This window comes from Arvicola amphibius, chromosome 5, assembly GCF_903992535.2.
Source record: "Arvicola amphibius chromosome 5, mArvAmp1.2, whole genome shotgun sequence".
In the NCBI taxonomy this organism is placed as follows: domain Eukaryota; kingdom Metazoa; phylum Chordata; class Mammalia; order Rodentia; family Cricetidae; genus Arvicola; species Arvicola amphibius.
Genome location: NC_052051.1, coordinates 138,277,423 through 138,303,842, shown reverse-complemented (window position 1 = coordinate 138,303,842; position 26,420 = coordinate 138,277,423). Strand labels below are relative to the sequence as shown.

Below are 26,420 nucleotides of genomic sequence, written 5' to 3'. Positions count from 1 at the left end.
ATACATGACCGACGAGTCCAGCTGCCCCATGAAAAGCACAAGAGAAGTACGGCCAGTATTCACTTGCAATGCTCTGTGGGTGACAAGAATTTTTGTTATTCTTACCTCAATGATTCAAATTCAACTTCAAGCCGAATAGTAAATGAGTTTAATGATCTCAGTCTGGCTCCCAGGCAGCTAACCCCGGCCACGAGGTCTGACAAGGTTCAATCTGGTACAATGTCTATCTGTTTAGGTACAAGGGAGGCTGGAGGTAAAGCAACATACATGCATGCAATTGCCCTGCCCAAGCCACAGAGGGCGCTGTTGAGTTTCTCCATCTGGTCTCAAGCTTCTACCGGGTAAGAGCCTTTGCCACTGCTCTACCGTCCTCTGAGGACAAAGATGCCTTTCCTGAAACTTGCTCTCCAGTGAAATGAAGAGCTAGAAACATGAGGGCAAGAGGAACATATGGTTTCAACAGAGCATGTTTAAGAGGAACCACAGTAAACAGTAAAAATGGGATAAAAGCAATCTTCAGTACAATTCAGTTTTATTTAACACAAGTATGTACACATCAATTTTAAACACATAGGCTATCAAGTGGAGTCATCTAGAAATGTCTTAGGAGACAGACATTTGAACTTATTCACTATATGCAGTTCAAACATGACGATTTTCACACCAGTGTCACAACAGGTCACTTTGCTTGTAAATTACCAGTGAGGTCACACAGGCTTTATGCTTATAAGGACAGGTCCAAATGCTGTGTCAACAAAATCAATAGAACACTACAAGCGCACACTGGAATGACAACACCAAGTGTACCCCGGTGTTGAGGAAAATACACTGAGATGAAGCTGCAAGCTGTGGTTGTCAAAACAGCCAAGGAGAGTATTATGTAAATGAGAATGTAAATACACTTCTTCAGTTAGCCATTCCTTTAGCATGGAGCTTTCCAGTTCTTGTGCTCTTCCGACTATACACAGGGCACGAGAGGACAGTCTCTGTGACCCATCCCTACGACAGGCACCATCTGCTGTTGCTCTCTAGTTCAGCGCCTTCCTGAAGCATGGAACACTTTGCTTAACAGAATGTCTAAGGTTGTGTCTGACCTATCATTCCAGACGGTTGAACTCTTCCCTCTGAAGTTCAGAGAGTAAACCTGTGCTGGGCAGACAGCAGTCTCTGGAGCCCGCTGGACATTTCCCCATCGACATTAAATAGATCCGCTTGCTCACCACAATCTACACTGTACAGTTCTTGATTTCCTTCTTGAAAGCTACATATATAATCATTATAAATATGATATACATGCGTGTGAAATAAAATAACTTTTGAAAGAGCCCCAACACCGAGACAAACCAAGGGACAGGATGGAGTTGCCACCAATGAAAAGAACATACATCGGTAGGAAAAAGATATTCTGAGGATGTTAGCTTCTTCACATACTCCTGAAAGTACTGTAAACTATGAATTTATTCACAGACCTTGAACCTACTTTCCTACACAGTACACAAGCTTTGACAATCTAGGAGTTTAAAACTAAATGCTTTCATTTTTATTTTAGCTCCCCTGTTAATATTACATATTTTCTCTGAATTCAATAACTCCTTGTTATTTTTGTATTTAATAAACAATCTTGGGTAAGTGTCCTTAATCAACCAACAAACAAATCAACCCCCTGCTGCTAATATATATCAAATTTTTAGGAACAACTCATACAAAATACTGTGTTATGGGTTTTTTCTTCCATTACAATATGAGCAACATAATTCGACACAAGAAGAAAATGGAGTTAAAGCTTGTGCGGTAGCAGAGTGGACACTTTCACTGTAGGGTCCACTCGGACAGACTGGCAGTCTTCACGCTTTTCTGTACGCCACAACAATGTGTCTACGTAGTTATCAGATTCTCGGGTGTGTACTTACAGGAAATGCCTTCCTAGTGTTCTTCTACTAGTCGGAATTGGAAAGCGGGGTGGAAAGGACCACTGTAACACCGCCACACATGCGGGAGCTGCAGATTGTGAAGTTCCCGAGGAGGAGGCCTTTTCTGCACAGAAGAATCTATCGTGACACGGGGAGACCTCCACTGTACAAATGTGCTATGCTTCCAAACTCGGTTCTTTGTTGAAAGGTTAACCCCTTAGAAGGTTAGCTATAGTCAGCATGTGGGGAGTAGGGATGGTCTGTATTTAAACTAGGAGACACACTAACATTTGAGCAGGAAATGAGCATTTTAGAAAGCGAGCTATCTGAAAAACTATTTTCTAAGAGGAAATTTTTTTTTTCCTCATTAATCTCAAATCGGGATTGGTGTTAACTGAGAAGGTAGGGGCTAAATTTGAGGAAGTGGAACTGAGTAACTGCCTATCAACTGCTAGCAGAGAAAAACCAATGTAAACATAAAACAGGTTTGGTAAACAACAGTAAGTTTGGGAAATCCAAAGGGAAGTCATTTCAATAATGAGGACTCGCATGGCCCTAGAATCCAGGTCAGAGCTGAGCTGCCAGGGCTGACAATGAGGATCAGGACTGGGGCGCAATCACAGTGGTTATTGATTTTCAGGCTTTCCTTACATCAAGCAACAAGAGCATCTCCGGGAACCACGAGCTCTCCCCTCCTTTCTCTGGCAGGGAAAAACTACCTAGTGACAGAATGGCCACATCCTGTTGAGTGGTATGTGTGCCTTTACATCGATAGATCTCCCGCGTGGAGTGTGCCCCTGAGAAGCACGCGCAAGTGACACAGGCCTGGCCATGGCCCCTGGACGGCACGGAGGAGGGCAGGTAGCAAACCACAGTCCAGTATGCGTGCAGACAGAGCAGCGTCGGCTTAGACAGTATAGAACGAACAGGCAGCCAGGGCAGCAGACAGCGGTATTAGACCATGAAGCGGTGCTCCTTCCCGTCATGGGCCATAAGGATAACGTTCCGGTTGGAAGTCCAGATGAGGCGGGCCAGCCTGAGGGCGTTGTGGGAGCCAGGCGAGGCTGGTTGTACTGGAGGTACCTGGTAGGTCTTAATGCAGCGCAGCTGAGGTGCCGAGTTCAGCATGCCAATGCTTCCCAGGAGCGATGTGTTCATCTGTAGGGACAGGGACACACATGTCAGTTTAGACTGCTTCCCTCTTCCTCCAAAGACAGTGACTTATTTCTTCTGCCCACTGTTTCCTCCTGAATGGTAATTCACATGTAGCTTTGAGTAATTCTAGCGCTAAATGGCCCCTCTCAGTAGATTTCAAATTGGTATGATGCCATTCATGTGAACACATAAACCTTGAGAAATTTTACTCCGTGAGCAGAACCTGACAGAACAGAGTCCATTGATCTTGAGGAAAAAAAGCTAAATTACGGCTGCTAACAAAGCAGTTCAAGTTAGACAATACGTGGTTTATAATTAGCTGAGGAAAGTGAAGTACAACCACGCTGCAGCTAGAGTGAGAGCTGACTGGGCCACACCCTAGCCCCATTCCCATCATCAACCACTATTGCTCCCATTTGCCTTTTCAAATGCTTTGGAAAAACATTCCATGTATGTAAGTATACTATTTCGTGTGTGCACGCATGTGGTTGAGGTCTCACCTCAACCTGGGCCTCACAAATTTAGCTTGTCTAGTTAACCCACTTTCCCAGAGGATTCCTTTCCCTCAACCCTTTCTCTGCCTACTAATTGCTGGATTTTCAGAGGAGCTACCACACCTGCACAGCATATATGTAGGTGCTGGGGATCCAAACTCAGCTCTACAGTGTGCTGTGGGAGCTCCTTCTGCTCCTTCAGCCAATAGCCTTTAAGATACCAGCCCACTTGGGTGTGGTCTCTTATACTATAAATGCAGCTGTAATCATGCGCTGGCTCTCTTGCTTCCAGCTGCTAGACTCTGTACCTGTTCCCCATTCGTGCAGAGGACTGTGATTTAGGACAGTGACCTGTAAGTCTCCCCTAAATAAATAGCCCTTTATTATTCATGATTCTGAACTGGTGTGGGCTATTTTGTGACTTCCACCGTCATCAGGGCTTTACCCACCTAGGAGAAACCCCGGAAGCACTTTCACCCTCCCCTCTGTTGCCCTGCCGAGGAGAGTATGTGTCCCACGTGTACTGACAACACCTTTTTACTGCTTGGACATTTTTGTCTTTTTGAGGATTTCCTGAGTTTGATAAAAAAATGTGATTTTTCTTAATCCATTCACAAAAATGAAGATAACATAAAAATTGTAGATCATGAGCAACTATGTAATTAGATGAAGGTGATGAATATCAAATGGTTGTTGTCCAAGTGGGCTGGTTTTGGAGCCACTGAATTTGAGGGTTTCTTGAAGTTCTAAATATTACTTCGACGACTTCAATATGCATTATTTGTGCTACCATAAATCACAGAGAGAGCATTCTGAAAACTGGAAGGAAGCCTAGGAAATAATCTTCTTCCTCTGAACCAATATTCACTTCCTATTCCTCTGGTGAATAAAGCTTCATCTACATGGACCACATGCTAGTTCTGTGGGCAAAACATGCCTATCATGACCCAGCTGCATGAACAGCTGAAATCCTAGCAGATCTTGGGACCTTTAAGATGTGTTATTGTGATACCATGCTCTGAATTTGGATCAGCACAAAACACAGGCCATTCCTTTTCCAGCCCTTCTCAGAAGCAGTATGGTGTCAGAGGGCGTAAATCATGGCATCTCTAGCAGGCCGCGTGCAGGCTCCACTGACATTTTCACAATTTAAATCATCTTGAGTAATAACCCTTTTAAGATGACTAATGTTACTGATTTTCCTGCATTAATAATAGTGCCGAACACAACACAAGAGGTGAAAAAAAATCACTAGTGTACGAGGTCACATTTTAAACCAAATGTCTGGTCATCGTTAACTCTTTCTGCTAAAGTTCAGTTCAAGACAAGCAGTGCCTCACCTGTCATCCCTCCAAGGTCTCTTTTCTTCTTTCCTTTCCTCTTTTTCCTGAAAAAACCTTTACACTAAATAAAAATCTAAGCCTCACTGCCTCATGGAGGCTTCCCACTGTTGAACACGTCAGTCACAATTGTGAGCCCTATTAGCTAGTGTCACATCTACAACACTACCAGTATATAATTAGTCCTCTGATAAAACAGAGTTAAATGAACTGGGAAATTGTTGGTTACAATTAACTGGCATTAACAGGTGCACTGTGCTTTAAAAATATGATTTCTCAGTTGACAAAGAGCTACAAAGTATTTTTCATTCCTTATGGATTTCTTTGAAAATATGTATGAAGCTTGCTATCGGCTGGTGGCTGAAGATGCAAAGGGCATATAATAGGTTCGGATATGTGTGCCTCAATGTAGCCAGTAAAGAAATGGACTGAGAGCTGAAGGATGGGAGCATCCTGTAGAAAGGCCATAGATGGGCAAATTTTATGAAAAAGTCACTGCTATATCTGGTTGCGATAGGCTGAGTCATCCCCGCTCTGTTCAATGCTTCCACTGAACGGCCTTCCAACCGGGAACAGGTATGCCGAGTTCTCGAAGGCAAACACTGTTAGAGCTGTGCTGATGAAGACTCACATGCCCACTGGCTTCATTTCTCTACTGAGCATGCTTCCTACACCCCTTCAAATGAGGATTCCTGAGTTTCCAGGGTGAAGGTTAATTCCCACTGAAGCAATGACCCATTCTGCTAGGCAATGTTATTTTTTTTAATTCATTGATGTCTACCTATAAACTATGCTAAACTCAAGGAAACTTAAACTTTGAATGGAAGCTACATGGAATTAGTTTTAGCAATATTAAGCATTTTCTCTAATTAGGGTATTATAAATATGACATGAAAATTTAAATAAAATTATAAAAAAGAAAATATCCTCCAAACCTTACTTTCTTGTGATAATCACTGCCAGAATTTTGATAAACAACCTTTGAACATCCCAGCTCACTCATATACCCTGCATACACATGCACAATGCATGCACCCACACAAACCATTTATGCACACACAATCACACACACACCTGGCACTAATATGCAAATTGTACACACAATGATACACACACATACAATGAATGTATGTGCACACTGTGCACATACATATCATATGTACTCTCAATCAAGGAAGCACCCTGTACTCATGTGCATACTGCATGCATATACTACACACACATAGCATATGCACACTGTATACACACATAATACACACACACACATAGAGCTAAGAAACAGGCTCACATTAAAAAATGCTTTTATAATCTGCTTTTTCAATTCAACAACATGTTGAGGAAATCACCATGAGAATGACAACAGATTCCCATCACTGGCTTTGAATGGCTGAGTAGCACTCTACTGCATGACGGAGTAAATATAAAGAAACCCGTCCCTATGAAATTTATTAACATTTTTGAAAAACAAGATTTACTTCTTAGGTGGTATTGGTAATATCTGCACGAGAGAATTAAGGATGTTTTCATTACCAAATTTTTCTCCCTGGAGTACCAAATAGATAAACTACAGTGAAATATTCAAACTGTAGGAAAATGGTTTATTGCTGCCATATTAACAGTTAATTCTATAGAGTGACTAAACTCCAACAGCGGCTTCTCCCTTTCCTCCAGAAAGATGCATCACAACAGTAGTTATGTGAAGATTATTTTCTGAACAGAAAAACACACACAGACAGATATAATTCATCAACACGGAAATGTTTTAATGCCTTCCCCAAAGTAAGCAATACTGCATACAAACCTTTTACTGAGTCTCACTTGAGTAATTACCCAACCAATATTTCTCATTAACACTCATTTCTCAGCAAAGATTTTACAGTTGATAGTTTTAGTAAGGCTCTGTATTAATAAGACTTCATTAAGTTTTCAAAATATATTATAGTACACTTCCTGGAACGATCAGAAGTCTTCTCAGACACCATTAGAACTGAGCAGCATGGATCTGTCAGCGGAGCAGCAGATTCGCCCACTGCACTTAGACTATCTTTAATTCCAACAGAAGCCACGACAATCCAGGAAGATCTGTCCCTGGATTTTCTTGGACAGAATGATCGTTTTTCATGCCTGCCATTTAAATTTGGACACTGGTGGGGCACAACTCAAGCAATACAGGAGCTGGCTGCACCTTCAAGTCTGATGCTGTTTGGGAGTGGCTGGGCTGTCTAGTGCCCTTGCACATGCAGATGCACAGGCAGCCTGTGAAGCAGCTGACTTGTGGAGCTGTGCTCACAGGCTCAGATGTTCTTGAAAAACCCAGAAATGTCAGGGAGCCAGCAGAGAGGGACCAGAAAAGGAGTCAGAAACATACCATCTAGTATATGGTCTAAACCTCCAAAATACGAAAGAACATTAGATTAAAAAGTTGTAAAAGGTTCTGACAGACTAGAAGGTGTCACATTTCAGTAGGATGTTGTTAACTAAACAATTTATTAGATTCATTTTACATCCTATTAGCTATTGATTTTTTTAAAACCATCAAGTTGTGTTGAAGACTTCTCAAAATTTTAATTCATTTTTCAGCTTTCAAAGCAATATGCTGGCCTTATGTAATGCATTTGTATCTTCTGAAAATGAAGTTATATTTTTTCTAATTGTCAGGACTAAAGGGAGTTAAAAAGAGGAGGAAATGGTGGCAGTTAGTAGTCTCCTATAAAAATTAGTTGCTCAAAATTAGTGTTTTGTTTAATCAAAATTAAATATGCATATATAATATTTAATTATATATTAGTATAATTATAGTATATGTTATAATTTACATAAAACATGCTATATTATATGACATATAATAAGATATTTAATTATATATTTATTTTGAATTATATTTAATTTTTATATTTAATATTTAATTAATTTTATATAAACATAATTAAATGTGTGTATTTTTTCATGAAATGTCAGATAAAGATATTCTTAGTCTTTTTTTTGAGACAAGGCTTCTCTGTAGCTTTGGTGCCCGTCCTGGAACTAGCTCTTATAGACCAGGCTGGCCTTGAACTCACAGAGATCGGCCTGCCTCTGCCTCCCAAATGCTGGGATTAAAGGCGTGCACCACCACTGCCCAGCTCAAGATACTCTTAGTTTTTCCTAAAATGCTTTGCATATTTTAGAAATTCAGAACATTATGTGAGTACCAGATCTGGCAGTACAAGCCTATAATCCCAGCACTCGAGAGGTAGAAGGATATTGAGTTTGAGGTAAGCCTGGTTTATTAGGTAAACGATTTCAGAGAGAGAGAGAGAAAGAGAGGGAGAGAGAGAGAGAGAGAGAGAGAGAGAGAGAGAGAGAGAGAGAGAGAGAGAGAGAGAGAGAGAGAGAGAGAGGAAAGAAGCAAAACAAAAAAAGTGAAAGAAAAAACAACCTTTCACCAAAACAAAAACATGACAGAATGAAAAAGGAGACAAGGGACAGGCATAAAATACCAGGAAAACACCCAGTATCCTATGCTCCATTAAAGAGGATACCAAGACCTTGTTAGAATGCTAACATAAACCTGTTACAATGCTAATGCTTGACTGCAGCTTCCCATGAACTCCGATCCAGCTCCAGCCAAAGTCTCACCTGAGTTCTTCCTCTACCTCGCATGGCTACACCCAGATGTCCCTTGCTCTGAAGGCTTCCCACCATCTCATTCTCAGAGTCTCTGGATTTTAACTGCTTGCATCTGTGCTTTCTTTAGAGTGAAGACTTTGGAGAGCGCGCGTTTCTTCTCTGCCAGATTGTTAACTCTATTACCAGTACCCTGCAGGCTGGCACTGAGCACATAATCAGTAATCTGAACACTTGACCTTTGTGTAAGGGAGGGTAGAAGGGCACAAAGGAAGAACGGTAGATAGGCCCAACAGGAAGTCCTTCCCATTAAAGCCCACCATGCAGTACACATTTAAGCCCGGTTTACCTGCCAGAAAGAAATGTGGCTGTCAGTGTTTGAGTAGGTGGCAAGATAACGCCCATCAGGAGCAAAGGACACTGCAGTGATTGGTCCCTTGTGCCCATGGATTGTCTGAAATGAAATTAATAGGTCATTAGTGACAGGCATTCCATAGACATCTTACAAGTACTTCTGTGAACATGCTCAATGTTGAACAGGTGATACCACAGATATTGGATACTGCAAGCTGTAACATTCTTTAGTTATAAAACCAGGTTATAAAAATGAAGGAAAGTAAAAAATTCTTCGTGTGTGTAAGAGCATCAAGCTTATTCTGAGGGGTGGGTCTGTCTTCCAGTTTGAAAGGCGTTATGAGCCCAAAGAGAAAGTACATATTAGTGGGCAAATCAGATCTTTAATTCTTTACATTACAGGGAAGAATTCTGCAATTCACTAGAAAGATGTGGTGACTGTTCTTGTTTGTCAACTTGTGGATTAACTAAAACCCAAACGGCTGGGCACACCTGTGAGGGAATTTCTTCTTAAGTAAATCTTTTGAAGTGGGAAGATACACCTTTAGTCCAGATCTTTTGAGGTAAGAAGATTCAGTTTTAATCTGGGCTATACCATTTGCTAGCTGCTTATATAAAGGACATGGAAGGAGGAAGCATGGTCTCTTTAGCTACTTGCTGTCACAGTCCATTCCATGACTGGTATTAGAGACTACTTCAGGATATGGGTGTATTCCAAAGACCAGTGGAGACACTCAGTTGGTGAACTGAACAGCTATAGAATCTTGGGCCTTTCGTTGGTAGACAGCATTTGTTGAGCTATTTGCTGTATCACAGCCTGTAAGCCACTCTAATAAATCCTCTTTAGGTACAGATAGAGATTTATTCTATCAGTTCTGTCCCTCTAGTGAATCCCAACTAATATAAAAGGCAAAAAATAAATCAAAATTTACCCAAATTACCCAGAATCTTGCTTATCTGAAGTGAAAACCAGTCAAACCTATATTATAGTTTCCTTGCTCTGAAAGAAGTTAAAGATTAGTTTCAATTTCTTAATAATTACACATTTTTCATGATTTATCCTTGATTTTACACCAATAACACTGTGCTTAACTGCACATAGCTGCAATTAGTAAGCATATACACATGTTTGCCCTGGAAGTATGGACACATCTAAATCAAACACTATTTTTTTAAAGATTTATTTATTATGTATACAACATTCTGCCTCCATGTATGCACACACACCAGAGGAGGGCGCCAGATCTCATTACAGATGGTTGTGAGCCACCATGTGGTTGCTGGGAATTGAACTCAAGACCTCCAGAAGAGCAGCCAGTGCTCTTAACCACTGAGCCATCTCTCCAGCCCCCTAAATCAAACACTATTTAAAAACATGTTAACAGGGACAGTCTTGAACCTTTGCCAATATCTAATCATTGATTTAACAATGAGTAATGAAAGGAAGCTCTATTTTAAAATAGGTCTCTGATAAAAAGGTCTTCACTAATAGAATAATATATTCATCCACTCATATTTGTAATTACTGAAAATACTCCACATTAAAGAAATTGGCATAATACTGTAACTGAACCCATATTCAACCATTAAACATCATACCTTCTCTATGTTAGTTAATATCCAGAGTCTTCCCTTTGTCTTCAGTGGATTGGGAAAACAGTCTCAGTGAACAACATACTTGTAATACCATTCGGGTCATACATGCTGTAAATTTTTATAAAAATTTTTACATAATGCATATCTGAAAACTCAAATGAGAAAGACTAGGGAGGACAGAGACATGAGCCAAGCACGTTCTTAATGTCCTTTGCTCCCTTCTTTCCTGCCATGTGATTTGATGGCCAAGGTACTCAGAGAAAGAGTGTTATTCTGGTAATAGAGACCTGGACTCTAGGCAGCAGAGGGCATGGGAGCTGAGTCAGACTGTCTGGGTTTGCATTAGGCTCACTACTTATTCACTGTGAAACCAGGGTCATATTATTTAACCTCAGAGTATCAATATCTATAACATAGGGATGATGATGTTCACAGTGATTATATGTGTGTCAAAGAGCTTTGTGAAAATTAAATGAGCTAATATACATGTTGTAACCCACACATAATAAAAACTCAGCAAATACTATTGGCATTTTTTGTTCCGCTTCCTTACCTAGGAATGACCACACAAATCTAACAATCACATAATTCAACTGTTTACTGTTTTTTAAATAACCCCTCACCCACAAATTCCAAATCGTTTATGCTCAAATCAGTTTCACTTGGCATCTAGATTGCTTAGAAACAGACTTCAGACTTCACTCATTAAGAGACACGTGGGAGCTATCCATGGTGCTGGCAACAAGTGCGCTAAATAAAGCGGTGAATACTGACTTGTGCTGAATATCTAGTGAAGGAAACCAGTGTAATCAAACGTCAACCATGCTAGGATGAAAATTACTCTAGCCAGGAGAAGAATCTTTAAGAAATAAAAGGTCTGCTGACACTTAATAGACCAGCTTAAAGAACTCAATGGAAAAACACATTCATTTTTAAAAATTAATATCCAGTTCTGGAAAATCATAACAAAAACAAACACCTGACTTCTTTTTGGCCAATCTGAATCCTTTTTTTTTTTTTGGTTAAAACAATTTATTGGGAAGACCTTGGTTTATAACAGATGGTCATCAAAAACCAATTATTATTATTATTATTATTATTATTATTATTATTATTATTATTACTGTGGATTGAACCCAGGGCCTTGAAAATGATGCAGGCATCCTATCACAATCCCAGCTCTGGACTATGGGTGTATTTTGTTGCCCTGAAAACTGTTTTAAAAAGGTTGGTGCCTTCATTTCCATATCAGAAGACATGGCTTCTTGTTAGCTGCTATCTCTAACAGATGCTGTAAATAAGTTTGTCCTGGAGATTTTATTTTAAATAAGGAAAATAGTTTGTTTACTAGACACATTTCTTTTTATGGTGTAAGAGTCATTACCTAATCCAATGGTATTTCCTTTATTGCCAGGAAGCTCAGAACTAAATTTATGCCTGGCCTGTGTCTATAAATACTGCCTACACATCCTGCTCATCTTCACGCTGTTTTCATCTGAGTGGTTTGAAGTCCAGATATACTCCAAGTTTGATTCTAAATTTTTTGGAAGTATGTTTTGGACAAACTGGGGTTCACCTTCAGAGCCGGTCAACAGACATGCAAGCAGGTACCTGCAAATACCCATGAACACATGTGCACACACATACACAGGTATACACATGTGATAAAATGTTTTGGGGCACCTCACAGAAATCCTTCTAAAGCAACCCCTAGAGGCTCCAGGAGCATGGCTGCAGCTGACACATGGGTCTTGTGGATGAGGAGAGAGGACCAGGGCAGGGCAGTTCCTCTGCAATCCAGTGTGGTTCAGCTGCCAAGTGCATCACTGCCTCAGCCCTGGAGATGCTCTGGCCCCCAGTATAATGAAATGTTGCCATTGTCATTTGCTCAGATCTCTGGACTTCAATACTGTTTAGAGATATCACCTGAACTGACTTTAAACTCAGCTCCTGCACAGAATCAGACACCAGCTGTGGAGAATCTCACTGAACTTAAGTGACTTGCGAGGTGCAAACTCAGTCTCAGATATTAAAGGTCATTTTCAAAACAACAGGTGTCAAAAAGTAGTCTGATTCCCTTTTTGCTTGCATATGGGTGTCAATGTCTTGTTATGTATCTTTTTTTAGGCAAAGATATTGCTATATTGAAAAGACCGAGAAGAAGAAAATAATATAATTTGAAAGTTCTAGGAGAAATAAGAGAAATTCTACAATTATCCCAGGCAAGAGACAGAAAACTAGGTTGTTAAAAACCCCAACCCTTTGCCCAGTGAAAGAAAAAGACCCAAGGGACAGGATTAACAATGATCAGTGTTTATTTATATTGTATCGAGTAATAAATATTTCCTACCCATTTCTCTCACTATGGTTCTGTTCTCATCCATGTGGTTGAGACCCAAACAAAATGTTTGTTACTTTTAACAAAATTAGGAAATTATGAACTTAGGTAAAGTTTTGCTATCATAAATATCGTATATAAAAGATTTACAAAGAATTTACCATGTATTCACAAACAAACAAATAAAAACCCCAAGAAATAAAAAGAAAATGGCCTGCACTTCACAGCACGAAGGTCTTGGGGACTGAGAGGGAAGCAGCTACCTTGAGAGCAGCATGGCTGAATCTGGAGCAATGAGGCAGAAGTAATTTGAGGGTATGGGAGCTCTGTTCCCAGTGGCTACACATGTACACAGAAGACCCAGCTATGCCTCCTTTCCATAGAGGCATATGTACCACAGCAAGCCAACAGGGCAAACATGCATCTCATGTGTCATAAGCACAAACGTGATAGATGCCTGAAGTAAGGAAATACCTGAACAAAAATGTTCACTGGTGTATGGAGGCAGGAGATAGATGGGAGATAGCTATAATACTCAGGAAATGCCTAGGGAGTAAGCACAGTGCCCTGAAAAGGCGAGACCCAGCACCATGGACATTATCTTGGTACTGATACCATTAAATGATGGCCACCAATGCCAGGGTGGATCAAGTTCTGTCACTCTGTATGGTTTCTTTTACATATTCATATTCATATTCATAGCAGACAAATAAAAAGGGAGTCCAGTATATGATCTGCATGCCTTTCCAGGGCCCTAGCACAGGAAGTCACAGATTTCATGGCAGGTTGACAAGGAAGCAACTTTTCATAGGATAGGAAACAAAGACATAATTCTGACTGACAGCTTTGCTTGCTGGGCAAAGAAAAGGCTCATTCAAGCAGAGCTATTTCAGATGAGTTCAGAAGTTAATGTTCCCTGTTCTTTTCTTCCAAACAACTACTTTAGGAAAATTTCAGCAGATATTTAAGAGTCATCGGTTCAAGGAAACAAAAGATAAGCTCAGTAAGTCACTAAGGTAGAATTAACCTTAAACCATTCAACAGTGGATCATCTCACTACGGCTGCTCATAGGGCTCAGGCCATAACATCGTCAAAAAGTGGATCATTTAACTACGGTCAGTCACAAGGCTCAAGTGAACTTAAATTATCATTGCATGGAGCCTGCTCAAGTGTTTCTGTGAAGAACTCTTAGGACCTCATGATGTGCCAAAAGGTTATCTTTTTTTTAATACCTTTTTTATTTGTTTGTTTGTTTTGTTTTTCGGGACAGGTTTCTCTGTAGCTTTGAAGTCTGACCTGGAAGCAGGCCCCGAACTCACAGAGATATGCCTGCCTCTGCTTCCCCAGTGCTGGGATTAAAGGCGTACATCACCACCGCCCGGTTAAAAGGTTATCTTTTTAATTTTAAGCAATGAGACCTTCTTTTACTGACAACATATATCTTTAATTTTACCCTAGTCTTTATCAGTCATCCACAATTATGATGTTTTACAACAGTAAATGCATAATAAATGCAAGACTTTCCTAGTACAATTCCAAAAAGAAAACAAACCCCCATACCGTTAGAAGTTGGAGAAGAGATTACGAAACTGAAATGAACTTGACTGTTTCCATATATGCATACTCATGTAGTTGGCTCTTCACTTTAATGTAAAGATTCTTCTACTAACATCACTCTCATCAATTTTATTCTGCTGTAAGTTTCACCAACTCGTGGCTACAATCAATATAAGACACACTGGACACTTTGCTAATACTTCTAGCCATATACTATATACTTAATCAACATTCCCTATAGATTTCTCTAAAAATTTCACTTCAATGAAAACTGAATTAAATGCTCTATTAATGAGGTTAGCTATCGAGGAAGGGTGTATTTAATGTTCGTAAAGTAGGCATGCTTAAACCTTTGCATCTTTAATGCAATCATACTGCCTAATAATGAGCGAAACTGAAGCCTGAAGTTATCAGCGATGCCTTACTACCAAGGGGACGGCCCCAACACTGGTTGTTCCTAAGCTGGTGAAATGTATCCCCCTCAGAAAAAATCAAAAGGCTATATTGCTTAGTTCATAAGGATTATCAGTATGTAGATATTTAAACACTATTTAATCCATCAGTGTCAGTTAGTTTATCCCCAAATGACATATAAATCACTGTTAGTAACTGCACAGGGCCAAAAGTGCTATAGTTATTTTTCAAAGGAATAGAGTCCATTTACCTGGCTTCTATTTTATAATAAAACTTATGGTAGCTCACTTTGTTATATTTATCCTTAAGTCTATTCCCATTAAGATGTTACAATGATACTTGTCTTCTCCTCAGATGTATATTCGGTTCAATTAGACAGCGGTAGAAAATAATTGAATTTGTTGGCTACGGCCAGTGACTCCTGTTAGAGATGCCATAGCAGGTGACTCTCATTCAAAGAGCAACATCTCAGCCTTCCTTCAGAAAAGCAGCAAGAGTTAAAACAAACAAACAAACAAAACCCAATTTCCAACCCTTAAATCTCTTTCAAATCATTGTAAATCCACCAACAGGCTTGTGTGCTGAGACAGTGGGAAGGAACAGAGCCACTGAGAAAAGCTGTGTTCCTTTCAAGACTAGAGAGGCGCAGGCTTACAAAGACCACATTCTTATTTTGCATATTCTGTGTCTCCAGCAAGAAAGAGGCAAGCTCTTAATTTTATAACCATTCTTTTTTAAAAAAAAAAATTGCTGACTTTCTCTGCCTACAGAGGGCATACAACTAAGTGAATCCATGAAAACCATCAGCCATAAAGACTGTAGAGGGCAGTTTGCAGATGAAGACGGCAGAGTGTACTCCTTAGGCAGAGTTTCTGGGAGCCAGCCCTATACCTTCCTCCATCCTGCCAAATGAAGAAACCACGGCTGCTCTGTGTTCAGAGGTTTAAGCTGCAGGTGAATCCAGGACAGGGGATCTGCTTCATTTATTGCTGCTCTCTGATCAGTAAACCCTGTGTGTCCTCACATGACATAACATAGCTACAAACCTGAGCTCCCTCTAGACTGGGGTTCCTGTGGGTTGGTGTTAAATCTGTATCTATTTGCCTCAACCTCCTGAATGCTTGCATTACAGGCATTTTCCGCCATACTTGGCTCTTTTATTTTCTTTGAAAAAATATGAGTGGAAACACACACACACACACACACACACACACACACGCACACTGAAAATCACTTCTAGTCTATTTACTTTTTAGAAGTGTTTGTAAAAAAGGAAGCACTCCTGATCAGATCCCATCCCTTTAGGAACTATCAGGAATCCCTAGATACGTCCTTCTAGGTTTACATTTAAGAGTTTATATTTGTTACCATGGCTTATGTCTGTATATGATATGTGTGTGTGTGTGTGTGGAGGGGGGGTGCTGCCATGAAGCATGTGTGAAGGTGAGAGGACAACTTTGTGAAATTGGTTCTCTCTAACTTTTTTTTGTGTCCTTGCTTGTTTGTTTTAAGATAGGCACCTCATAGAAGAGAAAGTGGGAAGTACACTTGAACACATTGGTATAGGAGACCACTTCCTAAATATAACCCTAGCAGCACAGACACTGAGGAAAAACAATTAATAAACGGGACCTCCTGAAACTATAAAGCTTCTGTAAAGCAAAGAACACGGTCAACAAGAAAAAATGACAGCCTACAGACTGGGAAAAGATCTTCACTAACCCCACATCAGACAGAGGTCTGATCTCCAAAATATACTCAAGAAATCAGTCATCAAAAGAACAAATAAAATGGGGTACAAATCCCAGAGAACTCTCAACAGATGAATATCAAATGCCTGAAAGACACAATGAAATGCTCAACATCCTTATTCATCAGAGAAATGCAAATCAAAACAACTCTGAGATTCCTTCTTAGACCTATAAGAATGGCCAAGATCAAAAATACTGATGACAACTTATGCTGGAGAGATTGTGGGATAAAGGGAACACTCCTGAATTGCTGGTGGGAGTGCAAGCTGGTACAGCCCTTTGGATATCAGTGTGGCAATTTCTCAGAAAATTGGGAAACAACCTTCCTCAAGACCCAGCAGTACCACTTTTGGGTATATATCCAAAGGATGCTCAATCGTGCCACAAGGACATGTGCTCAATTATGTTCATAGCAGCATTGTTTATCATAGCCAGAATCTGGAAACAACCTAAATGCCCCTTGACCGAAGAATGGATAAGGAACAAAAAAAACAAAAAAACAAAACAAAACAAAAAAACCAAAAAAACAAAGCCGGGCGGTAGTGGCGCACGCCTTTAATCCCAGCACTCGGGAGGCAGAGGCAGGCGGATCTCTGTGAGTTCGAGGCCAGCCTGTTCCAGGCCAGGCTCTTAAAAAAAAAAAAAAAAAAAAAAAGAATGGATAAGGATAAGGAAAATATGGTATATTTACACAATGAAGTACTTACTACACAGCAGAAAAAAATAATGACATCTTGAAATTTGCAGGCAAATGGATGGAGCTAGAAAACATCATTTTGAGTGAGGTAACCCAGACACAGAAAGACAATTATCATATGTACTCACTCATAAGTGGTTTTTAAACATAAATCAAAGAAAACCAGCCTACAAATCACAATCCCAGAGAACCGAGACAACAATGAGGACACTAAGAGAGACATATACATATATCTAATACATGGGAAGTAGAAAAAGACAAGAGCTCCTAGGTAAATTGGGAGCATGGGGACCTTGGGAGAGGGTTGAAAGGGAGGGGAGAGGCAGGGAGGGGAACAGAGAAAAATGTAGAGCTCAATAAAAACCAATAAAAAAAGACAGGTTCTCCCTACGTAGCCCTGCCTGTCCTAGAAATTACTATGTAGACCAGGCTGCCTCAAACTTAGCTAAAAGCTGTCTAAGAAATTGTAAAACTTGTCATTTTCCAGAATGATTAACTCTTAAGTTTTCTGTGCTAAGTTATTAGTAGTGTGTTTGTTCAAGCTTCAATTGTAAGACTACTTAAAATATTAAAGTAGTAGGTTTAATATTACACAAAACATGCACAGTTTGGGGAATAAGCACATTTTGTGTAATGTTTTTTTTTTTTTTTTTTTTTTTTTTTTGGTTTTTCGAGACAGGGTTTCTCTGTGGCTTTGGAGCCTGTCCTGGAACTAGCTCTTGTAGACCAGGCTGGTCTCGAACTCATAGAGATCCGCCTGCCTCTGCCTCCCGAGTGCTGGGATTAAAGGCGTGCGCCACCACCGCCCGGCTCATTTTGTGTAATGTTAAACCTACTACAGGAGCAACAAAGAGACACTGTTTGGTATAGGATATTAAGTGGCTTTTATAGCTGGGTTTGCTTTCCATAGCTGTGATAAAAAGCAGTGTGGAGAAGAAAGGGTTTAAAGGCTTACAGGCTACAGTCAGTCTAGCACTGAGGGGAAACAAGACAGGAACTCAAGGAAGGCACTTGGAGGCAGACACTGCAGCAGACCATGGAGGAATGCTGCTGCCTGCTTTCTCCTTATGACTCGCCCAGCTACTTTCCTTATGTGGTCCAGGCCCACCTTCCCAGGGATGGCACTGCCCACATTGAGGTGAGCCCTCCCATATCAATCAACAAAGAAAATGCTCCACAGACCTGTCCGCAGGCCAGTCCAAATCAGATTACCTCTACCCAGGTATGTCTAGGTTTATGTCGAGTCGACAGAAACTCTGACACCAGTCATCTCTGTGAAACAATAATGTGTACGTGGTATTTTAAAGGGGACAAGTCGTACAAATGGGAATACAGCCTCTTGTTAAATACAGGAGTGTGATCGCTTGTTTATATTAAATAAGAAGTTCTTTTTGTATTTATTTTGTTTGGATTTCTGTAAATACATTGTCACTCAATATCCTGGTACACACAACTTGAGCATTTATTTATTATCATACACTAGAGAAGTTTTCCTATGCAATATGTTACAGTCTTTCCATCAAGTAAGCATCCCTAAGTTTGTTTGGAACTCTGCACAGTTATCCATTGAAACAGGGTCATAGACAGAAATATGATTTCTAGGCCAGCTTCTAGAAGTTCACAGAATTCTTAATGTTTGAGAAATTATAGTTCTATAGAAGCACTACTTCTAACAGTTTCCCCGGGGGAAAGCATTCCAAGTTCAAGTCAGACAGTAGGAAACTAAAATCTGCTGCAGGAGCCAGAAACTTTTAACATTTCTAGATATAGAATGGACATTTCAGGTGTTATCAGGCTGGTGGCAGTCTGTCTGGCATGAACAATAAAGAATAAGATTAACTATCCTGTCTTTCTAGACCTTAGTTTTACCCCCAATTCTAAGCTAAAATCAGGGAGAAATTTTACCTTTTCCCATATACACCTTTGGGTAGATATTAAATTCTGGAATTACTGTAAGGGTAGACAGAAAGCCTTTATAATTTTCTTATTATAAATGATTTTTGTGTGTGTGTGTGTGTTAGAGGAGGGGAGACAAGAGAGAGAAAACACATGCTGGAGAACACAGAGGGACTGCAAGACTGAAAGAGCACTCCGTGCAGAGAAGCCAGTCTATCCTTGGGGGGGGGGGGGTAGCTACACAACCTCCAGAATGCTAGGACCTGGAGTTTATGGGCTGCAGTGACGACTTTAGGGAGGATGGCAAATCAGGCTGAAGACAGCAGGAAAGGCTTGGGATTATTGCTGAGTGTGTGTTGTGAACCCAAATTGAGAGAACTTCTCTTAAACTCAACAAGGATGATGTCTTTAAAACTACTTACAGAAGACATTATTTTCTAAGCCATCACATTCTCCATATGATTTAGACATCAAAATAAACTCAGTTAATTCTTAAACATTTTGCAATGTTTGGCGATTTATAAAATCATGCAATGACATGGTTTATTTGTGTGTGTGTGTGTGTCTCTCTGTGTGCGTGTGTCTGTGTGTGTGAAGTTGACATTGGGTAATTGGGTATCTTCTTCAGTTTCCTCTACCTTACTTTTTAAGACATGTTTTCTCTCCGCATCTAGCATGCACTGGCTGGAGACACTGGTGAACCAACAAGCTCTAGCGATGCACCAATCTCTGCCCCCTGGCACTGGGGTTATAAGAGACCACCGTGAGACCTAGCTTTTTATGTGTGGGCTGGGTATCTGAACTCAGATACTCATACTTGCATGGTACACACTTTTACCAAGTAATCCACCTCCCTAGGCCCCACAACCAAGTTCTAGATGTTCATATTTGTGCAAGTACAGCTCATATAAAAACAAAACATGGTGGATAATTTGATCTTCTCATGGAGAACTTGTGGAGCTTAGAGTGCTAGCAAACACACCAAGAAGTAAGAACGCTGTGGTGGTTTGAGTGTGGTCGGCCCCCACAAGCTTATAGAGAGCTGCACTATTAGGTGTGGCTTTTTTGGAGTAGTTGTGACCTTGTTGAAGACCTGTCACTGTGTGGATGGGTGGGACAGACAGACCACTTCCTGCTGCCTGCATATCAAGATGTAGCCAGCGCCATGTCTGCCTGAATGCTGCCATGTCCCACCATGATGTTAATGGACTGAACCTCTGAAACTGTGAGCCACTCTAATTAAATACTTTCTTTTGTAAGAGATGCCGTGGTCATAGTGATTCTTCACAGCAATAGAAACCCTAACTAAGACAAATGCTTTTTAAGGATACAGGGAAAAAGTACAAAAATCTTCCTTTCTATAGTTTTAGTGTACGCCTTATTTCAAACACACAGAAGTCTTGGCACAGGCATATAGCATATTTTTAGAAAGCATGAAATGATTGGTTTGATTCTCAACAAATACAAAAAGAAAATAAACAAACACATACCAGTCTTAACACAATAATCCTTATGCTTTGGAATTCTGCTTATAAAAATTTTCACAAATTTTAAACAACACAGAAAGAACAAACAAACAAATAAGTACCAAAGGGCAAATTCCCGAAGTCTGACTATGCTCCGGTTTTGCTTCTATGACGACCTTAGTGCGTCTGGATATGCTCGCCTGCCAGTATCTCATCAGTGGTCATCATGTCCTCGATGTCTAAGCAAATTTAGACAGTGGCAAGATAAAGTTGCAGTAAAAACGTACACTTTACCTACACAAATAAGATACAGACTGGCTGACATTTTAAAAAGTAAGGCTCCTTGCACTGAGTATTAGAACTGTTTAGGATGTGATGGCAGTAATTCAAGGACCACAGCGAGGGACCCCGACTGCAGTGTATGAAATACATTTATCACCGAGACGGCGTGCCGGCTGCCAGTCAATATGCGTCTCTCATCTGTTAGGCGCTCTCCTGCTGTGGTTCCCTCATTACAATTTGCTTTCACTTCCTGAGCAAATGACAACTAGAAAATGAGGCAGTTTCTTTCCTGACCAAACTTAATCCAGAAAAAAATTAGCTGACAGCTGCAGTCACCCAAGTGTTACAGAGCACTTTACATGTGTTTGTTAGATACCAGAAACACCGCTTCACTAATGTGACCGCCAACAAGTTGGCTCGCTTCTTTCAGTCTAGTTCTACTAGGAAATGTTTCAGAGGCAGAATTTTTTTTGCTTATGTCTTAGGATATCCCATTTATTCAATTAAACAACTATGATAAAGGATACCGATAAACTTTTGCTTTAGATACACACTGTAGAACATCTTGGATGCTTCAAAAAGAATATCCAGCTAAAGTAAGAGTCTGGGAAGGACAGAGACTGCACTAGGTGCTTTGCTCAGGTAGGCTCTTTTCTACGAGAAAATCCGTGCAGCCACAAGCTTGGCTGTTTAATTTCTGGCCCAGTAATTTGTAGTGCTGGCTTGAGATAACTCAGTGCTCAGTACATTATTACAAAAGTTGGGGAAGTATCACAAAAATGCTAAAAATCCTTCCCACTTCAAAAAGTACAGATACTGAAATGCATCATAAGACATAGAAGGCAAAGCAGTGAAAGCCCAAAGAAAACCAAAAAGGTAGGGAAATCAATCCAGAAATGACAACTGCTCCCATGATTGCTGTCTCTATACAGTGCTGTAAAAAGTTCTGCTCCAATGTAAATGAGCCCATCTTTCCCGTCAGTCAAATGTGTGACTCTGTAGGTACAAGTTTAGTATCACTGATCAGTAAGGAAACAGACTGAAATATAGGTCCATACGTGGATGTAAACATGCTGAGCTAAAGAATCCAGTCCCGTTCCACAGCTATACACACACACCTACACATAGCCACACACACACACACACACACACACACATACAATACCGCATGTGATGGTGACAGAACTGAAAGCACAGATATTATTCACCCACTATACATTCATAACCAGTAAATTGAGTACAGTATATGATAATATCCCTCAAAAGCAGTTACACACATGTATGTACAGGAAAAGACATTAGAAAGAATAAATTGTGTGATGCTTCTGTTGCTACTGCCTGGAACTACTGAGAAATGGACTCACAAAAGGCTAGCTATTTAGAGCACTAGGCTAAAAGGCTGCTTCGTGGAATGCATTTTCTAGTTTTCATCAGGCCTCAATGGACAGTGCTCCCACCACCTCCCTTGGGGACCCTTAACCACAACTCACCATCTCTGCCAGGAAGGCTTTCCTGTAAATCGGCTACAAATGCTCTTTTCCTAGAAATGTATCTATCACTGTAGTAGATCTGAGCATGTCACAAGTGACAGCTCTTCCTTCCCAATAAGCCATACATTTTTGCTCAATTTATAATATTGCCTATTGATTCAGGATTGCTTAGCCTTTTCTTTTTCCAGTTCTAAATCTAAAATTCTGTCTTATTGTCTGCTCCCATTTCTAGTCAAGTAAAAAGGTAAAAGACACAGAAAGTATTTAAACAAATTCCAGAATCTGTAAGTTTAAACTTCTATACATGGTAGACCAGAAATTTATTGTGATCTCTATTAAATAAACAGCACAGTGACAGAATGGACCATAAACTTTTTCTCTGAAGGAAACCTCTGGATACTTTCTAACACAAACAGAACTCAAGAAAACACTAAAGCTGCCCCGCTTGAGCCTAGAGTACGCTGTTAGTTCTAGAAGAGTCTTTTTTGTCTTTTCATGTTTGTGAACAGTGGCTCGGTGAGGTACGGCTATGTGAGCTTTCTGGTTCTCAACAAGCCAATCCTCTTTAAAACAAGAAGTTTACAAAATCACCAAAAAACAAAACGAGCAGGACCTGGGAGGAAAAACCAATCTGCTTACAGATGAATATGGCATTACTTTTAATTAATTCAACATTCAATATTTGGATTTGAAAATAAAAATGAATATCCAATAAAGGAATAAAGCAGGGTTTTGCCGTCATTCTTAATCAATACCTTCCTTATTAAGAAAATTATCAAAAGAGATTCTATAAGATCAGCGAAATCAGATATGAAAAACACAGCATTATTATTTAGTAAGTCTTTTCTTCCCCACGGTCACAGAATAATTCTGTTTTATGATAGTCTTTAAAAAACTATAAATGTAATTCTGGTTTACTAAATACAAATACTAATGGATCTCTAAAACTATTTCAGAGAGGAAAGAATTAGATAGGCAGGGTTTTAGTTCAAGGACACACGCCTTAAGCCTTTCTGCATGTGTATGTCCCAATGTGGTTACCAGCCTAGTTTCCCTATGTCTACTGTGAGATGAGAGCACAGGAATTGGTCACAGTCAATTTCGCCTGAGAGACACCTGAAATATAGATAATTCTGCCAATGGTGGAGAGACAGCAGCTAACAGGGGTCACAAGAAAACAGAACTCCTTTCAGTTCCCAGGACTGCCTTACTTAACAAACCAGGGCCTCCTCTCTTGGAGAGAGCCCAGTTTCTGAAGTAAGTAAGTGGTATCTGCTAGTTCACTCTTTCCCTCCCCTCCCTTCCCCTCCCATCTTTCCTTCCTTCCTTCCTTCCTTCCTTCCTTCCTTCCTTCCTTCCTTCCTTCCTTCCTTCCTTCCTTCCTCCATCCCTTCTCTCCCTCTCTCCTTTCTCCCCATCTCTCTTTCTTGTGTGTGTACATATGTGTACGAGCATATATGTAGGTCAGAGGACACTGTGTCCTTTTCTATACCTCCCACCTTATTCAAGACAAGGTCTTTTATTCAATGTAGAATAAGGCTGGTGGAGATCCTCTTATCCAAGGGGAGGCAGATAATCCTGCATCTCCCAGCATGGGATTACAGGTGTGCATGGCCATTCCCAGCTTTTCATGATTTGAACTCAGACCTCACACTTGCACAAGCTACTGAGACATCTCTCTAGTCCCTGTATCTTTACTCTTCTATTTTTACTTACTATCCTTCTTTCTATGCCTCTGGCATAATTTAACTTGTTGCATAAGATGTTGGTAGAAAGCATTAGCTTGCCATTGGTCTTACTTTATTATTCCCTGATAGCTTTTTTTCTACCATAATAGGACTATCTCTTCTTGGCTTTCCCTATTAGTCCTTCCTAATTGGTTCTACGCTATTTTTGTTTCTGACCAATTTTTCTTCCTTCTGAGCCATTTTTTTTTCTAGAATCTTTCAAGGTCTTAGATGGCTAGATGAATACAGGAGCTGCCCCCATAGAGAAGCAGTGGAAAGAGGCTCTCCTTTCCTATTACTGCTGCCACTTCAGAAGACGGGTATTAAGTGTTCTATAGTTTCACTTTTGCCCAAACCTTTGTTTAATACATAATCTATTATTATTATTATTTAAGATATACTGTTTCTTAATGATTATTTGTTAAGTAAAATGCTTATTTCTAATATATCTACCCAAGAATTACTTTTCTGTATTTTGTGCTAAAAACATCTTCTTTGCAATCCTAAAGTCTTCACTGGGTTTATTCTCCTCTACAAGAAAGCAAAAGAACAGGCAGATTCTACAGCACTTAGAAGATATGGAATTTGCTATTATTTTCTATGAAGTTTCAAATCAAGCAAAGAATTTTGTCTTACTGAAATTTTCTGTAAATACCTTTATATGTTTCCTAAAATAAAGCCTTATGAATATTCTTAGAGACAACCTACATGGAGGGCAGCTTCAGACACTGGAAAGCATAGGCTGCGGTATGCCTTCTGTGCGATACACCCTTCACACTGCTAGTTGGGAAATCACTGCCAAAGGCGTACTTTCTTCAGTTACCAAGTGCTGTAATATACTACCAAGAACTTGGAACAATAAATAAATAAGCCCTGTAGTTTCTCAAATATTTAATACGTCTAAATATTTTAAGGCACTGTCTTAATTTAGAAACAGGATATTCTCATTTATTTTGCTGTTATAAATGACCATTTATTTAAATGACATTCAAATCCACAAAATACTATGCCTTAAGTAAGATGTCTAGGCAAATAGTTTTGAAAATTTTATGTTTTATTCTTTATAAAGATTTTCACAGTTACTGTATGCATCCTTGGATGTCTAATGGACTAAAACAGATCTCATTTCTCCAAGAAATCATTCCTCAAAAGGATGCCATGTATGCGGTGCTATAAAAGACAACAGCATAGTAGGGACACAGACGCCCAGTGACAAGGCAATCAAGCTCTTTCCTGGAGACCATCAGGAACATTCCCACTTTCGTGATTCAGGAGGGGTCTTCTGATTCAATTTTACTAAATGAAACCCATTAAAAAACAACCTAAATAATGCCCTCAACTACACTGTCAGTTTGCATGTAGAGAGATGGTAGCAGTTGGCTTTTACTGCCCTGAGAGAAAATTCATGCCGCCCAAATGTGCACTTGACTTGACTGCACTCCTGCTTGCTCTACTCTCCGCAGAGCACAAGGAGTACTACGTGCGTGCCTGGTGCTCATGGAGGCCAGGAGAAGGTACTGGATCACTTGGAACTGGATGGAGTCAACAGATGGCTTTGTACGGCCAAGTGGGTGCTGGGAATTGAACCTGGATCCTCAGAAGAGCAGTCAGTGCTCTTAACTGCTGAGCCATCTCTCCAGCCCTACTAATTCTTATTCTTAAGAAGACAATAAGTCATGCAAAATGATCTAAAAGCTAACATAGAAATGAAGGTGCTTAGGACTGCTGCAGTCAGAGGAGGACTGGAGTGTCCGTGAGTTTTCAGTTCCACAGACATGCATACAGAGAGCAGTGCAAATGTCCCTCAAAACAATCATGGGTGAAGAGTCAGAACTGTTCTGTTTTAACCAACAATACGAAATTCACGCTGTATTAGCAAAGGAGAGTCTGGGTCCCCCAGTACTTACCATACACTGACAAAAACTTATCTGCCTGACTCTTGTAGAATACGTATCCAGTAATGTAAAGAGCATCCGGGGAGATGAATGATCACTTTACAGGAAAACAGCATTTTATGAAAGGGTTTCCTAGAAATTCACGTGCACAGGAAAAGGAGACAGGAGCTCCCTTTGACGGCCTGGGCTAAAGTGCTCTGCTAACACAAGAACCATCACAGAGCTGAGAGCTCAAACAGCCCATCTAGGGAGACCTGGGCAAATCAGATACATTTCTGCACTTCTTTCTGATACAAATTCAATTTTAAGAGCCTTCACCCAGACGCAAAGTCAGTTTCCAACTGCAGTGCGGGGGAGGGGGGGGGGGGGATGCAGCCTCCGAGCCTGTTCAGCACTTCCTGCTTTTCCAGGCAGCCTGGTCTCAGAGCAAGCGCTTCATTCCCAAGGAAGA

At 40.2% G+C, this 26,420-nt stretch overlaps 1 protein-coding gene across 1 annotated transcript in view; it reads right to left on the bottom strand.

Annotated features, from left to right (window-relative positions):
* Positions 1 to 515: 515 nt before the first annotated feature.
* Positions 516 to 26,420, bottom strand: part of Wdr7 (WD repeat domain 7) — a 279,897-nt gene continuing 253,992 nt past the window's right edge. The window contains exons 26-27 of the mRNA XM_038330658.2: positions 8,855 to 8,959; positions 516 to 3,068 (exon numbers count right to left, since the gene is read on the bottom strand). Coding sequence (XP_038186586.1) covers positions 2,865 to 3,068; positions 8,855 to 8,959 — 309 coding nt within the window. The 3' untranslated portion in view covers positions 516 to 2,864. The remainder of the gene's footprint in view (positions 3,069 to 8,854; positions 8,960 to 26,420) is intronic.